Consider the following 16,215-nt stretch of genomic DNA (forward strand, 5'->3'; position numbering starts at 1 on the left):
ATTCCAGTGATTCAGAATCAAAGGGATTGTAAAACACAGTTCTAGAGTGAGCCCCAGATTTTCTGGTTTTCTATTCTCAGATTGTGCTAGACATAATAAATTTCTGGGCCATGGGTCTGACATAAAGCAATAGTCCCAAATGGTATAAAATGTAGATGAGATTGATGGAAAGATGTACTGCAGAGTTGGTACTCAAGAAGTATTGTGGAAAGTTAGCATAGAAGATATACCTTGAACTAGTCCATGATATGATTCATTAATGTCTATTTTTATCAGCTAAAGTAGTTTACAATAGGGACCAGAGCAATGGCACAGTGGTAGGGCATTTGCCTTGCACACAGCCAACCCAGGACGAACCCAGGTTCAATTCCCATCATCCCACATGGTCTACTGAGCCTGTCAGGAGTGAGTTCTAGCGCAGAGACAGGAGTAACCCATGAGTGCTGCCAGATGTGACTCAAAAAAAAAAGTAGTTTACAATATTAGTGTTTACTGGAGCTACAAGTAGTATGTCACAAGCTAATAATGGTAATAAAAGTAAAAATGGATGAATTTCAGAAGTGAATATCTGAAGAAACAAATGCTTCTAGTAAGGGATTCAGGCACATGGCTTTATTTTCCTACATATAAAAAGTTAATGGGCACAATTTACTATTTACTTATTTGACAGAAGATGATTTTGTTGAAATTTATTTACAAAGATTGGAGGGAGATGTGTGTGTTCAAGAGAGAACAAAGGCATTTCCAGATTGGAAATAAAGAAACATTGAGATGAGCAAGTGAGATATGTGTTCAAGGGAGAACATGGCCTTGAAGAGCAAGCCAGTTGTCATTTATAAAACTAGCCGTTTTGATTCCAATTTTTCTTTTTTTTTTATTCCAATATTTTATTTTGAAAATTTTTAAATGTAGAAAAGCTGAAAGATCTAGTAAACTTTTTTTGTGTATTTTTACCTAAATTAAAGTTTTTTTTTGGTTTTTTGGTCATACCCAGTGGTGCTCAGGGGTTACTCTGGCTTTGCACTCAGAAATCGTTCCTGGTAGGCTCTGGGGACCATATGAGATGCCGGGAATCAAAACAAGATCTGTCTGGTGTTGGCCATATGCAAGTGCCCTACCACTGTGCTGCCTCTCCAATCCCTAGATTCAACTCTTAATAAAACCATATCTAGGCCCTCAAGTTCTGTTATCTTATTCTGCTATCTATACTTCTATCTTTATAGACATATTGATAGTTAATAATTGATAGTTAATAATTGATAGTTAATAATTTGTAACTGTTTTTATGTTAGGAAAATCTGATGGAATCATCATTATATTTGAAATCTGTTATTTGAAATCTGTTATATTTGAAATAGTTAATAATTTTATAACTGTTTTTATGTTAGGAAAATCTGATGGAGTCATCATTATATTTGAAATCTGTAGTAGACACCCAGGTTTTTATTAGGAAATTTTTGTTTGATTGGTTTTTAAGGTACAGACCTTTAGTCTTTTATAATCTCACATTAAAAGTTTTATGGGTGGTGTTCTTTACATGACTGAAACCCAAACACAATCATGTATGTAATCAAGGTGTTTAAAAAAAAATAAAAAAATTTAAATAATAAAAAAGATCTATATAGACAGAACACATAGTTTAATAAAAAAAAGAGTTTTATGCTATCACATAATCAAAGATTCTGTATTTTCTCAGAAATGGAAAATTCAGCTACTTGCATGAATAGATTGGGGTTGAACATAGTTGAGAAATACATGATAAATGAAACTGTGTACTTGGTATAGAATTTTCGCAGAAAGAACATATTAGTTTTTCCCTTCTTATTGAACTTTAAGATAAAAAGATCTTTCAATATGGAGAGGCCTTCTTTTTCCCTACTTTATTCAAAATATTTGTTGTTCAAACAAATTTATATTCTTTTTGATGCAATTGATTAAATTAATGGTCATAATTACTCATATAATCTGGTAGTTGGTTCATTTCAGCGATGAGACTCTCTTAAAGTCACTGTATCTATCCCTTTGTCATGATTTCCTGAATGTTTTAAATGCTTCTTGCTCCTTATTATATAATATAGTCTCATAGTTTCCCTTTCCAAGCCAGACATTTCTGTGGTGTCTCTTATTGTGTGACAGATATGGGTGATATATGGGTGATATGTGTCCTCATTGCAATGTGAAACAAATAATAAAGAAAAAACTTTTTTTTTTTTGGTTTTCAGACCACACCCAGTTAGTTGTGCCCTGGGGTTACTTCTGGCTCTGTGCTCAGAAATTGCTTCTGGCAGGATGGGAGACCATATGGGATGTTGGTAATCAAACCCAGGCCCATCCTGGTTCAACCACATGCAAGGCAAATGCCCCACAACTGTGCTATCTCTCTAGCCCTCAGAAAAACTTTTTGAAATGTGAGAATGCTCTTATCACTGGGTTGAATATGAGGATTTGAAAAATTGGGTCTACATTTTAGTGAGTGGGGATTTCCAGGCCTTGCTCAGGTAGCTTGATGGTTATATCTACAGGCACTTGACTAATAGTTGATCCAAAGCTTGGGCCTGGCAATTTGGCACTGCTTGGGCCTAGCAGTGGTGGATGCCACCTGGACCACCTAAAGGGACCATGTGGTGCTGAATGTGAGTTTTGTGTGATCGCATTGCAAAAAACATGCATTGCTTGACCTCAGAGCTATCCTGGCTGAGCCTATTCTAGGCAGAGCATTTTTTATGATTTTTTTTTTTTTTTGGGTTTTGGGCCACACCCAGCGGTGCTCAGGGGTTACTCCTGGCTGTCTGCTCAGAAATAGCTCCTGGCAGGCACCGGGGACCATATGGGACACCGGGATTCGAACCAACCACCTTTGGTCCTGGATCGGCTGCTTGCAAGGCAAACGCTGCTGTGCTATCTCTCCGGGCTTTTTATGATTTTTTATAATAATTTTTATTTTGACCAAAGTGGATTACAAATCATTCACAGTAGTATTTTAGGTACATAGTAACATTGAATCAGGGGCATTCCCACCACCAATGTTGTCCTCCCTCCACCTCTGTTCCCAGCATGCATCCCATAAAGCTCTTCCTTTGCCCCCTGGGCTGCTAGTATAAGTGGTCCCTCTGTGTCTAACTTGCTGTAGATTGAGTATTGATTCTGTTGTAGTTGGCTTTGGATTTGGTGTTTAAGTCTGATCATTTTTTCTTTCTACTCAGTGTTCATATGACTGTTCGGTCTTGGTGCCCTCCATTATTTCTCCCTCAATTTGGGAGGCAGAACAAGATGGTTCATGTTATGTGGTTCTGTTTGAAGGAAAAAAAAAAAGAAAAAGGGGGAGAGCAAAAACTCTAACCAGCAAATAAATGGGAGGAGTCTCGCAGGGGTCTTCAAACTACGGCCCTCGGGCCACATATTGTAATTATTCCCATTTTGTTTCTTCACTTCTAAATAAGATATATGCAGTGTGCATAGAAATTTGTTCATAATTTTTGTTTTTACTATAATCTGGCCCTCCAACAGTCTGAAGGACAGTGAATTGGCCCCCTGTTTAAAAGTTTGAGGGCCCGGAGAGATAGCACAGCGGCATTTGCCTTGCAAGCAGCCAATCCAGGACCAAAAGTGGTTGGTTCGAATCCCGGTGTCCCATATGGTCCCCTGTGCCTGCCAGGAGCTATTTCTGAGAAGACAGCCAGGAGTGACCCCTGAGCACCACCGTGTGTGGCCCAAAAACCAAAAAAAAAAAAAAAAATTTTTTTTGAGGACGCCTGTTAGAGACTATAAAAATCATTTTAAAAAAAGGGGGAAAAGGAAGGAAAACATAAAAATAATACAAAAAAATCAACCCCCCGTTTTTTAGCTATAAAAACCAAAAACAAAATAAAAACCAACAGCATTTTTAATCATCTTTTTCTAAACATTCCAGGACGAAATGCACTGCACGTGGATGTTGATGTTTTTTCTGGCTTTATTTACTGGGGTGATTTTAGCAACTCTATTCGCACACGTAATGCAATCCGTAGAATCAAGCCAGATGGATCTGGTTTTATGAACATCATTACTGATGGATTAGGACAAAATGGAGTCCGGGGAATTGCTGTGGATTGGATAGCAGGTAAGTTGTATTGTGAGTCTATTGAAAAGCCTTTTTATATTTACTTTTTTTTAAATTTCAGTGCTAGACAATTTTACATTATATATGCTAATCTAAGTCAATTAAATATTATATATGATATATAATATATATCATATATAAAATAGTTAAAACTATTTAATTAAAATTTGTTTGTTTGTTTTGAAGACACACCCAGCAGTGCTCAGGGCTTACTCTTTGCTCTGCACACAGGAATGGAGCACCATATGGGGAGTCAAACCTGGATTGGTGGTGTGTGCCAGGAAATCTCTGACACCAAAATTGTTTTCAGACTAAATTGTATGCTATTTAAGTTTATTCATGTTTCAGTTGACTGTTTTATATGTAGTAGGTGCTGTCATATTCCAAGAAGACAACATGATCATAACTATTAGCAAAATGATTAGATACATTTCTTTATGTGGACTTTCTTACACTAAAATCAGTCCTTAATTTTTAAATTTTATACCATTTCTATAAAGTGGTCTCCTGGCATTTACATTGTTCTGTGATGCTTAAAGGTAAATGTACTTAGGATTTGTTGGCTACAGAAAGTTCAGAAAATGAAAAACATCTACACATTTATATTAGCTATAAAAACTTGGGAAAGAATACATGGTCATGCTAAAATTAAAGAACGTTTGATCACATCCATAATATGAAATGCTTCTGGCTTTCCACCTTGCTTTGTTTTTGTCATATTAGAATAGAATTTATTCATAGATACTATGCCTATCTTTGTATGCACCAGTATATATATATATAATTTATACATGCTTTATATAGTGTATACATGCATATATTATGAGTCTGAATATTTGGGTATTAAACATTCAAATAGAAGAGAAGACTGCCTGGAAACTACTCCTTTCAGTAGAAAATGCCATCTGCTATGAATTTTAATTTACTATATATGTAGAACATAGATATGTTTAAATTTGAAGAATTAATCTTCTTGGTGCATAAGAGAAAAAATTTTCCTAATCTCAAAACATATTCATTTTCAAAGTGATCACTAAAGTAATATTAAATATCAACTTTAATATTTTGTGCTGAATTTGAAAGACATCTTTAAAATTCTTACTTTTCCACTCATCATTGCTTTTCATTTCCCTACAGGAAATCTTTATTTCACCAATGCTTTTCTGTCAGACACACTGATAGAAGTTCTGAGGATCAATACCACATACCGTCGTGTTCTTCTTAAAACCACAGTGGATAAGCCCAGAGCTATGGCTGTAGATCCCAAGAACAGATACCTCTTTTGGGCAGACTATGGGCAAAACCCCAAAATTGAACGTTCTTTTCTTGACTGTACCAATAGAACTGTGATTGTATCAGATGGCATTGTCACACCACGGGGCTTATCAGTGGACCTTACTAGTGGCTATGTTTATTGGGTTGACGATTCTTTAGATATGATTGCAAGGATCAGTAATGATGGACAGAACCTTAAGGTGCTTTTTTATGGCAGTCATTACCCAACTCCATTTGCCATCACTGTTTTTGGAAATTCTATCATATGGGTAGACAGGAACTTAAAGCAAATTCTCCAAGCTAGCAAGGACCCAGCACCCGGAGAGGCACCAAAAATATTAAGAGACAATATCAGTTGGCTAAGAGATGTGACTATCTTTGACCAGCAAGTCCAGCCCCGTTCTCCAGCAGAAGTCAACAACAATCCTTGTTTGCAGAATAATGGGGGCTGTGCTCATCTTTGTTTTGCTCTTCCTGGATTGAACACTGCGAAATGTGACTGTGCCTTTGGTGTGTTGGAAGCTGATGACAAGAACTGTAGCACCCCGACAGAAGATTTTTTTATTTTTGCCTCGGATAATTACCTGAGAAGCTTACACATAGACCCACAGGACCATAGACCACCTTTCCCTCCAATAAATGTGGGAAGGAATACTATAGCTCTGGATTATGACAACATAAATAACAGAATCTACTTCACTCAGTCTTTATCATCTAGACGTGGTCAGATTGCCTATGTCAACCTGAATCCAGGGGCCAATTCTCCCACAGTCATTGTTTCAGGCAAGTGTTCTCTGTGTGCAGTGACACAATGGGATGACCCAATACATTTGGTTTACCCACTGGTCCTAAAATGCTTATTGTAATTGTTGCCTTTGTGTATGTATGTGTGTGTTATTGTTGTTATTGTTCTTATTCTCTGTGCAGGTATAGGAACTTCTGAAGGCATTGCCTTTGATTGGATCAACAAAAGAATTTATTACAGTGACTACACTAATAAGACAATTAACTCTGTGTCCCTGGATGGGTCTATGAGGAGTGTTTTAGCTCATGTTACTGGGCCAACTGCCATTGCATTAGATCCATGCCGAGGGTATGTTTTGGTTTTCTTTAGTATTTTTAAATTAAGTATAACAAAAGATTATAAGTTTCTTTGTAGGAACTAATCACAACTTTATTTGGGTGACTAGGTACATGTACTGGGCAGACTGGAATACTAATGCTAAAATTGAGAAAGCCACACTGGGAGGAAACTTCAGGGAATCTATTGTGAATAGCAGCCTCGTCTGGCCCAAAGCACTTGCTCTGGACCTTGAAGATGACCTCCTCTTCTGGGCAGATGGCAGTCTGTATGTATCTTTGGTTATTTTGTGGGTATTGATATGACTTTATTTTCCCACCTCTATTAGGACTTGGGAATCTTAAGGTCATTCTCCAAAAGGTTCATTCCAACAATGAGTGTCTTAGAGCTCATGATCTTTGTTCTTTGACCTTTTGTCATCTTCTCAATATACTCCATTTGGGGGGGGGGTTATAACTGAAAGTAATCAGAGGTTACTACTGACTCTGCTCTCAGAAGTCATACCTGGAACCATATGGGATGCCATGGATTGAACCTGGGCCAAGTATGTGCAAGGCAAATGCTGTATCTATAACAAATTCTATCACTCTGGTCCCTAATGAACTCCTTCTTTAGTGAATATCCAGCCAATTTCATGAAGTTCCCTCTGTAGACTTTTATCATCTCTGATCTATATCTTTATCTTTATATCTCTAGATCTTTCTCTATATCTATCTATTTATCTATATTTTTCAAATATACTCCTGAAGTGAGTCACATTCTAATCATCCTCATGGAAAAGTTGAAAGAGTTTTTATTATGGCAGGTGTTTGATCTTGAAGCACAGAGCACCTTACAATTTAATCTTTCCCTAAATTTTTTTCTTTATGTATAAATGTGGGTCATGCTAGATAAATATTTCAAAAACTTGGTATATGGCAAATGTAATTAATTAAAAGATGTATAAAGGGAAAGTGATGTTTTATTAATTATGTGCTATATAATACATTCCTTGCATGACATGCATTAACTTTATATTATCCTAGTTTTATGTCAACCTGCATCTCTTTGTAGAATTATTTATAAGTTAAATTATTATGATGTAGAAGTAACTTATTTATACAGACCACTGTTTGAGAAACTAAACTCTCAATCAGTAGAAACCTTTTTTTCTTGTCGTTGCACCATGATTTTCTTGAAAGGTTGAGAGGGGGGGCTATGTAAAGCACTAATTAGCACCAAGTATCTGTCTGCCAATTATGAGACTTACTATTTCTGAATTCTAGCCTTTTCTGTTTAAATTTGTTTTAGGAATAAAATAGAACGCATTACACTAACTGGCACCGAGCGTGAGGTTGTAGTTGACACCGTCCTTGATGCTTCTGGGTTGACTGTCTATGAGCAGTACATCTATTGGACTGATGGACTTGCACGAAAAATTTACAGAGCTAACAAGTTTGATGGGTCAGGTGTGACTGCAATGACCTTAAGTTTTAACTCCAAACTTATGGGCATTAGTATTGTTATGAAGAAGCTGGAACAGCATTGTGGCAATCCTTGCGAGCTATTTAACGGCGGCTGCAGCCATATTTGTGCACCAGGTAAGATAATGCTCATGAAGACTGAATGAGGAAGGAGAAAAAAAAATTCTCCTCAATTCCATGGCAATTTATAAAATAGATGGAGTTTGCACTGGGTTTGCTGCTAGAAAGACTCAGAGAAGCTTTTTCTTTTTAGTATAGGTTCCTCTTAGAAGGTTTTTTTTATTGGGGCAGGGGTGGTTTGGCAGGGTGTGTGGGAGAGACACACCCAGAGTCATCCAGGCTATTCCTGGCTCTGTGCTAAGGAGTGATCCTTGGTGGTAATATGTGGTGAAAGAAATTCAAATGAGGGTTTGCTATATACAAGGCAAGTGCTTTAGCCTCTTAGAAGATACTTTTTTGTTCATTTGTATTTTTGTTTTTGCTTTTGCTTTTGGACCATACTGGTGTTGCTCAGAGGTTATGCCTGGCTTTGAGCTCAGGAATCTTTACAGACTCAGGGGGCCATGTAGGATGCTGGGGATTGAACCTGGGGTAGCTGCATGCAAGGCAAATGTCCTTCCCACTATAATATTGCACCAGCCCTTTAGAAGGTTATCTTTATTTGTTTTTTTATTTTTTATTTTTGAGCCACACCCAGCGATAATTGGGTTACTCCTGGCTCTGTGCTCGGAAATCACTCGTGGCAGGCTTGGGGGACCATATGGGATGTCAGGATCAAACCTGCGTCAGCCATGTGCAAGGCAAATGTCCTACCTGCTGTGCTATCGGCTCTGACTACAAGAAGATGTTTTTAAAAAGTGATGCTTAATAGTGATAGATGTAAAGTTAGAGGCATTGGCTTACACTCTGCCTGGCTTGAATTCCATCAAGAGCTTACCTTCCTAAGAAGGTGATTTAAGTTATTTCATCAAGATATGTGAAATGTTCTTAAGCTCTGTAATATGTTTTATAGAGAACACAGATTTACCCAAAGATGTGTCTTTGATATCTTTGCTTTTCAAATTTTGTTGAGAAAAGAGAATGATTGCTTTTGTTTCAGTGCTAACAAGAGATAGGTTAGTGTGAATTAGTCAGAGTTTTCAGAAAATGGAGGGGGTTCATCTGATATAAGATTATTTATATTATAATTGAAAGGTTAATGGGAAGAGTTTCCATGGCTTATCTTATTTAAGATAAGTTTGCTGCATATATTATAGAATGATATAGAATATAGAATAGTATTATCCTGGTTGACAAATCATAAACGATTGGTACATAAAGTTTTGCTTTCTGGATCCACCTTTCTTAAGGTCCCTATGGTGCTGAGTGCCTGTGCCCACAAGAGGGTCACTGGTATCTAGCCAACAATAACAAACACTGTATTGCGGACAATGGCACGCGGTGTGCTCCAACAAGATTCACCTGCTTTAATGGACACTGCATTTTACCCCAGTGGAAATGTGACAATGACAACGACTGTGGTGATGGCAGTGATGAGACAGAAATTGTCTGTGGTGAGTTGCACTCAGTGTTTTCTTCTCAGCCTTTGTCTTTGGTTTACAATTCTGCTGTGAATAACGAAGTTTGAAATCAGTGCAAAGTGGAAAACACTTCCTGGAATTCTAGCCCACAGTTGTTAAATCACATATAACCTGCTTTTGATGTCATGTAGTAGCATATGGTGCTTTGGGGAAGTATCCTTATCACGACTAAAAGCAGAGGTGGGAAATTCAGATCTTCATTATGCCACTTAAAATCTCTATGGCCCAAAAATAAAAATAAAATCTCTGTGGCCTCGAGAAAGTTCCTGACTCTCTTTGGGAGCCATACATCTCATACATAAACTGCAGCCATTCTTAGGTTTCCAGAAGTCAGAAAAATCACATATTGAAAAGAAAGCAGAGAGAGCCCAGAAAAGAGCTAATATAGAGGGGAAGGTGCTTATGACTTAGGCTTATTTCCTGGCATATATAAGCCTGCCACAAATGATCCCTGAGCACACAGACAGGAGTAAGCCCTGAGCATAGCCAGGTATGTATAAAACAAACTCAAATAAACAACACAATGGAAAAATGATATGACTAGCATGAAGCTATTTAATTATTTTTCATAGCAGGAGCATCTTCATTTAAAATATATTGGTGAAGACTGGGGAGTTATTACAATGGGAAGGGCACTTGCCTTGCAAGCTTCTGACCTGGGTTTGATCCCTGACACCCTATATCTCCTCTCAATCCTGAGCCTACCAGGAGTGATCCCTGAGCATAGACTGAGGAGTAAACCCCGATCACAGATGGGTGAGACCTCCAAACCAAAAGCAAATCACTCAGTGTTTAGCTTTCATTGAAAAGGACATAGTGAACTGTCTTCAGAGGTTTTGAGGCTGCTAACCTTTCTACAGTCAACCTTATTCAGTCTGGGTTTTCTATCCCCAAATAAGTTGTAATTTGCCTGCTTTTCTGTAACTGCACAATTTTAAATTGAGATGTTGGAAAAAATGGAATGACTTTGTCACTCCCTGCATTTGCTGCATTAAAAACAAATAAGCAATAAGAGGAAACCAATGTAATTTTCTTTATCTCATTAAAGTGTTAGCAATCTTTACATGCAGTCATTTTTCTTACAGTATTTGCCATGGATGGTACACTTCTATTGTTTGATTTGTTCATAGAATCTTTTCAAACTTAGAATTTTACTTCAGCCAAGTATTTTTACTCACGTTTTTTCCCCTTTCAGCGTTGCACACCTGCGCTCCCACAGACTTCACTTGCAACAATGGGCGGTGCATCCAGTATCGATACCGCTGTGATCACTATGATAACTGTCAAGACAACAGTGATGAGGAAGGATGTCTGTTTCCTAGCTGCAATGCCACCTCAGAATTTACTTGTCTTAATGGAAGGTGCATTCCTCAGCACTTAGTCTGCAATGGGGTCAACAACTGTCATGATAATGAGACTTCTGATGAGAAAAACTGTCGTAAGTTCATTTATGTGCTTTTATGCATTGGGATATAAAGTCATAGACCTTGGGAGATGAAATTATCACCTAAAACAAAGGCTTTCTGAAGATAGATAACTGGAAAAGGATTACTTTTTATTTTAATCTGATCTGCTACATGACTAAAAAAAAAAAAACCTCAATAGTTGAATGATTCTCCCAAAGTTGGGAAATTTCAACAATTGCCCATTCCTCTCCCTCTTCTCTTCCTCACAAGTACTGAGGATCAAGTCTAGGGCCTTATACATGCAAACCAAGCACTTGATAGAAGGGCCACATCCCTGGCCCCATTCAGTCTTCTATAACTCACACTTGTACATTTCTTTTTTTTTTTGGTTTTTGGGCCACACCCGGCGGTGCTCAGGGGTTACTCCTGGCTGTCTGCTCAGAAATAGCTCCTGGCAGGCACGGGGGACCATATGGGACACCGGGATTTGAACCAACCACCTTTGGTCCTGGATTGGCTGCTTGCAAGGCAAACGCCACTGTGCTATCTCTCCGGGCCCACTTGTACATTTCTTATCTGAGACATGAATCTTGCTACTTAATCAAAGATTCCTCGTTCTTTTTCTGTGATGACAATAACAGTTCCTTTCTGGTGGTTTGCTTTATTCAGCAACAACAATATTTAGATATATATGTGGTGATATATTTCAAATGTTTACCTGATTGTCTTTTTCAAGCTGAGCGTACTTGTCTGCCTAACTATTCAAAATGCCAGACGACCAATTTATGCGTTCCTCGTCATTACCTGTGTGATGGAGACAATGACTGTGGAGATGGAAGTGATGAGAGCCCGATTTTCTGTGGTAAAATAAATCTCTTTATCTGGGGTTTCATGGATACATTTCATATGTGACTTGGTTGTGTGTGCTGATGTCAAATTTAGTGAATTATTGTGTTAAGTAGATGCAGTATGCAGTTGCATTTGGATATGATTGGAGTGATGTAAGAAGTACCTTACCTTATTCACAAATTGGAGGCTTAGCTCCAAGTACTTCTAAATACTGGATGATCTCACTCATCTCTGGTATATAGAGAAAAAAACAATGAGTTAGACATTATACATTGGATCACAAAACTGAGATTATCAAGCAAAGTGGAGGAAAGTAGGGGAAAGAAGAGGCATAAAGAAGAGGCATTATTACTATTGTAACTAAGTTATCTAAACTATAATACTTTTATATTTGTTTGTTTGTTTGTTTTTTGGGTCACGCCAGGGGCACTCAGGAGTTACTTCTGGGTCTGCACTCAGAAGTAGCTCCTGGCAGGCTCAGGGGACCATATGGGATGTTGGGATTTGAACTGGGGTCTGTTGGCCACATGCAAGGCAAATGCCTTACTGCTGTGCTATTTCTCCGACCCCTAAACTATAATACTTTTTTTTTTAATAAAGAGCTGGAATCTGCTAAATGGCTAAAATTTACAGGTAAAGTAAAGAAATAAATTAACCAAACAAGTTTGTTCCAGAGGTCTGAACTTTTATAATCCCAGAACCCAGAATTTCTATCATTTGTCCTTAAGGTTTTTTTTTAGGCAGAACCCACATGCTAAACCTTTACCTTGACCCTCATATAACCCTGTTAGTTATTAATAATTGATTTTCCTATGTTTTTAATAAGTGATTTTGGGGAAAACCCATTATTTTACATTTTGTTATTTTAATAAGTTTTCTATCTTTATAGCTCAGTTTTAAAAAGGTCTTCCTCTAATGTGATAACTTTGAGACTAGAAGAGATACATAATTCTTATGAGAGCAAGCTAATGTTTAGGAATAGGTGTTAGTTGTAATATCAGTATCTAAAGAAAGCAGAATTCAGGGTTAAGATAGATTGAAACTAGTGTTATCATTTCACAGATCTTTGCTTATTACGCTTTTTCCTGATAATTAATTAGATAGTACAGATGGTAGCAAGGGATTCTTGTAGATTAGAAGGCTCATAATAGTGGATTCTAGCTTAAGCATTCATAACCATTTGGAAATTTCCCCGATGAAAGTTCCTAAGGTTATGTAAAGAAAGAACCAATATTTAAAGAAAGATCTCACAATAAATTATGACACGTCTGAAAGATTGTGTGTGAGGTGAGCTCAACTATTTTCATGTTATTTTTCTTTATAATTAATCAATAACTAACTTATTTCTTTTTTATCAGAAAACAGACCCAAATCTTGTTACATAGCTTGTGATTTAATGTGTAAAATAAAATTCTTTGAAATTTTTTCCCCAATGAATCAGTTCAACATATATATATATTTAAATTCTAGAATCTGAAAAGTTATTCTTTTTTAAAAAAAACTTATTTATTCATTTATTTGTTTGTTTTGGGGCTAAAAAAGGAAGTGCTCAAGGGTTTCTCCTGGCTCTGCAATTAGAAAAGAAATTGCCCCTGGCAGGCTAGGGGACCATTTGTGATAGGACAATTCGAACCAGGTCTCTCCAGGATCAGCTGAATGCAAGGCAAATGACCCACTGCTATCCTATCTCTCTGACCCCCTGAAAAGCTGGAAAAGTGTGCCCTTTCTTTCTTTCTTTCTTTCTTTCTTTCTTTCTTTCTTTCTTTCTTTCTTTCTTTCTTTCTTTCTTTCTTTCTTTCTTTCTTTCTTTCTTTCTTTCTTTCTTTCTTTCTTTCTTTCTTTCTTTCTTTCTTTCTTTCTTTCTTTCTTTCTTTCTTTCTTTCTTTCTCTCTCTCTCTCTCTCTTTCTTTCTTTCTTTCTTTCTTTCTTTCTTTCTTTCTTTCTTTCTTTCTTTCTTTCTTTCTTTCTTTCTTTCTTTCTTTCTTTCTTTCTTTCTTTCTTTCTTCTTTCTTTCTTCCTTTTTCTCTTTCTCTCTCTTCTTTCTTCTTTCGTTCTTTCTTTTCTTTCTTTTTCTACTTCTTCCTTCCTTCCTTCCTTCCTTCCTTCCTTCCTTCCTTCCTTCCTTCCTTCCTTCCTTCCTTCCTTCCTTCCTTCCTTCCTTCCTTCCTTCCTTCCTTCCTTCCTTCCTTCCTTCCTTCCTTCCTTCCTTCCTTCCTTCCTTCCTATGGTTTTTGGGCCACATCTGATGAAGCTCAGGGGTTACTCCTGGCTTTGTGGTCAGAAATCACTCCTGGCTTGGGGGACCATATGAGATGCCGGGGATCGAACTGCAGTTCACCCTGGGTCAGTGCAAGATCAATGCCCTATCATCACTGTACTGTCGCACCGGCCCCAAAGTATTGCTTTTTTACCCCCTTTCCCCCTCCCCCTATATTCATTTTTTTATTTAGAACAATAATACAGTCTGATGGGAATAAGCATGTGTTTTCTTATGCTTTTTTCTTCTCTCTCTCTCTCTCTCTCTCTCTCTCTCTCTCTCTCTCTCTCTCTCTCTCTCTCTCAGCCTCTCAGGTTTGCAACAGCAGTGAATTCCGATGCTCCAATGGGCGCTGTATTCCTGGCACTTGGCGTTGTGATGGACATAATGATTGCCCTGATGGCTTAGACGAACCTGACTCATGTGGTAAGAGAATTAGGTGCATACATGAAGTGTTTCATGATACATCTGGAACACTTATTTGGACTTTTTCACAGATGCAGTTGGTCATAGCATTTGAATGTTTATATTCCATGTTGTGATTCTCAAATGAAATGCTGAACCCACTCAATACTCATGTATTTGAAATGTAACAGTGGGTTATTAAGATAGTACAAAGTGGGGCCGGAGTAATAGCACAGCAGTAGGGTGTTTGCCTTGCACACAGCCCATACAGGATGGATGATTGTTTGAATTCCAGTATTCTATATGATCCCCAAAGCCTGTCAGGAGCAACTCCTGAGTGCAGAGCCAGGAGTAACTCCTGAGCGCAGCTGGGCTTGGTCCCAAAACAAACAAACAAAAAAATAGTACAGAAGTTAGGGTCCATTCCTCGCATATACTGATATCAGTTCAAACCCTGGTTCAATGTGGCCTTCTGAGAATGTCTGAGAGTAGTCCTAGAGCCCTCTGAGAATCGCCTAGTGGCCTTGGTCATCCCTGACACCACAGGTCCTGAATTATCTGGCTTAAATGACCAAGTCCAGTTGTCCTAGAATCAGAGGAATGGCCCCTGGGTCCTGTGAGCACTGTTTGGTAGGAAACTTCTACCCCCAAAGAGTAGCAAAAATAAAAACTCATTCTAATGTGTAGAGCACCAGTTGATTGCTGATCAGGATTTGGATAATACTGATTAAGGTTCTTGGAATGAGACTATGTTAGTGGCACCTTGAACTCTATCTTATTGGCTTTTGAATAAGAAGTTATCACTTTGACTTAATTCTGATTTTTAAGATCATGAGAAGGTTCAGAAGTTTCAAGTTCTCTTGATATAGTTCTATGTATGGAATTGGTTGTTTACCTCTCATCAGTTCTTATATCCCTGCACATTTTGTGGATAATTTTTTAATTATGTAATTATCCACATTGAATTTTTAAAAGGTATATCATATTTAATTACTGTATTATTTCTGTAGGACAACTTCCTATTTGAACAAAAAACCTTTTTAAGTGGAGCAAATTTGGGCCATCTCTGGTGGGATTCCTGGATTGATGATTAGAACTCACACCTGTTCTTGTTGTTTTTTTGCCATATAGTGCCCAACCAGAGTCTCTTGTATGCTAGGCATGTGAACTAGCCCTTTGAACTATCTTCTTGTCTCCTATACTTTTGTGTTACAAAGCAGTGTTCAATAGGTAACAAAGAAGAAGCAGTGTTCAATAGGTAACAAAGAAGAAGTGGCCTGAAATATTTACCCTAAACTAAAGGGAAAATTTCCTACTCCTGTTCTATAGTTCTATACTTCTTCTTTGCTATTTATGTAATAGTTTGATTAGTAGTTCTTATTATCTGCCTCTATTTTAGGACTCTAGAGTATTTCTTATTTTTCTCTATAAATGCAATAATATATTTTCTTAGAAGCACAAATCTACTTTTATGGCCAAAGTCGGACAATTTTCTATTTCTTTTTACTAGGGCTCAAATTTTGTGGCCAATTTGTGGAGAACAGTATTTGAAACTCTTTTTTTTCCCTAACACAGAAAATTATATAGAAATAAAAAGGTAGAATCTTTTGCAGGTTTATAAAGAAAAGTATAGTTATTACTAATTAGGTGAGAAGAATAGTCTTAGAAATATTTGTTTTTATTTTGTTTTGAGTCCCATGTCATGTTGCTCAAGGCTTACTCCTGGCTCTGTGCTCAGGATAACTCCTGACCAGATTTGGGGAACCATAGGTGGTGCTGATAGTGAAATAGTGTCAGCCA

General features: G+C 37.5%; 1 protein-coding gene across 1 annotated transcript in view; it reads left to right on the top strand.

Moving 5' to 3' along the window:
* The window catches only part of LRP2 (LDL receptor related protein 2), a 219,973-nt gene that overhangs the window by 145,815 nt on the left and 57,943 nt on the right, over positions 1 to 16,215 (top strand). The window contains exons 39-47 of the mRNA XM_049772881.1: positions 3,911 to 4,099; positions 5,237 to 6,157; positions 6,302 to 6,467; positions 6,565 to 6,723; positions 7,746 to 8,035; positions 9,268 to 9,471; positions 10,694 to 10,936; positions 11,641 to 11,766; positions 14,317 to 14,436. Of these exons, the coding sequence (XP_049628838.1) occupies positions 3,911 to 4,099; positions 5,237 to 6,157; positions 6,302 to 6,467; positions 6,565 to 6,723; positions 7,746 to 8,035; positions 9,268 to 9,471; positions 10,694 to 10,936; positions 11,641 to 11,766; positions 14,317 to 14,436 (2,418 nt within the window). The remainder of the gene's footprint in view (positions 1 to 3,910; positions 4,100 to 5,236; positions 6,158 to 6,301; positions 6,468 to 6,564; positions 6,724 to 7,745; positions 8,036 to 9,267; positions 9,472 to 10,693; positions 10,937 to 11,640; positions 11,767 to 14,316; positions 14,437 to 16,215) is intronic.

This window comes from Suncus etruscus, chromosome 5 (assembly GCF_024139225.1).
Source record: "Suncus etruscus isolate mSunEtr1 chromosome 5, mSunEtr1.pri.cur, whole genome shotgun sequence".
Lineage (NCBI taxonomy): Eukaryota > Metazoa > Chordata > Mammalia > Eulipotyphla > Soricidae > Suncus > Suncus etruscus.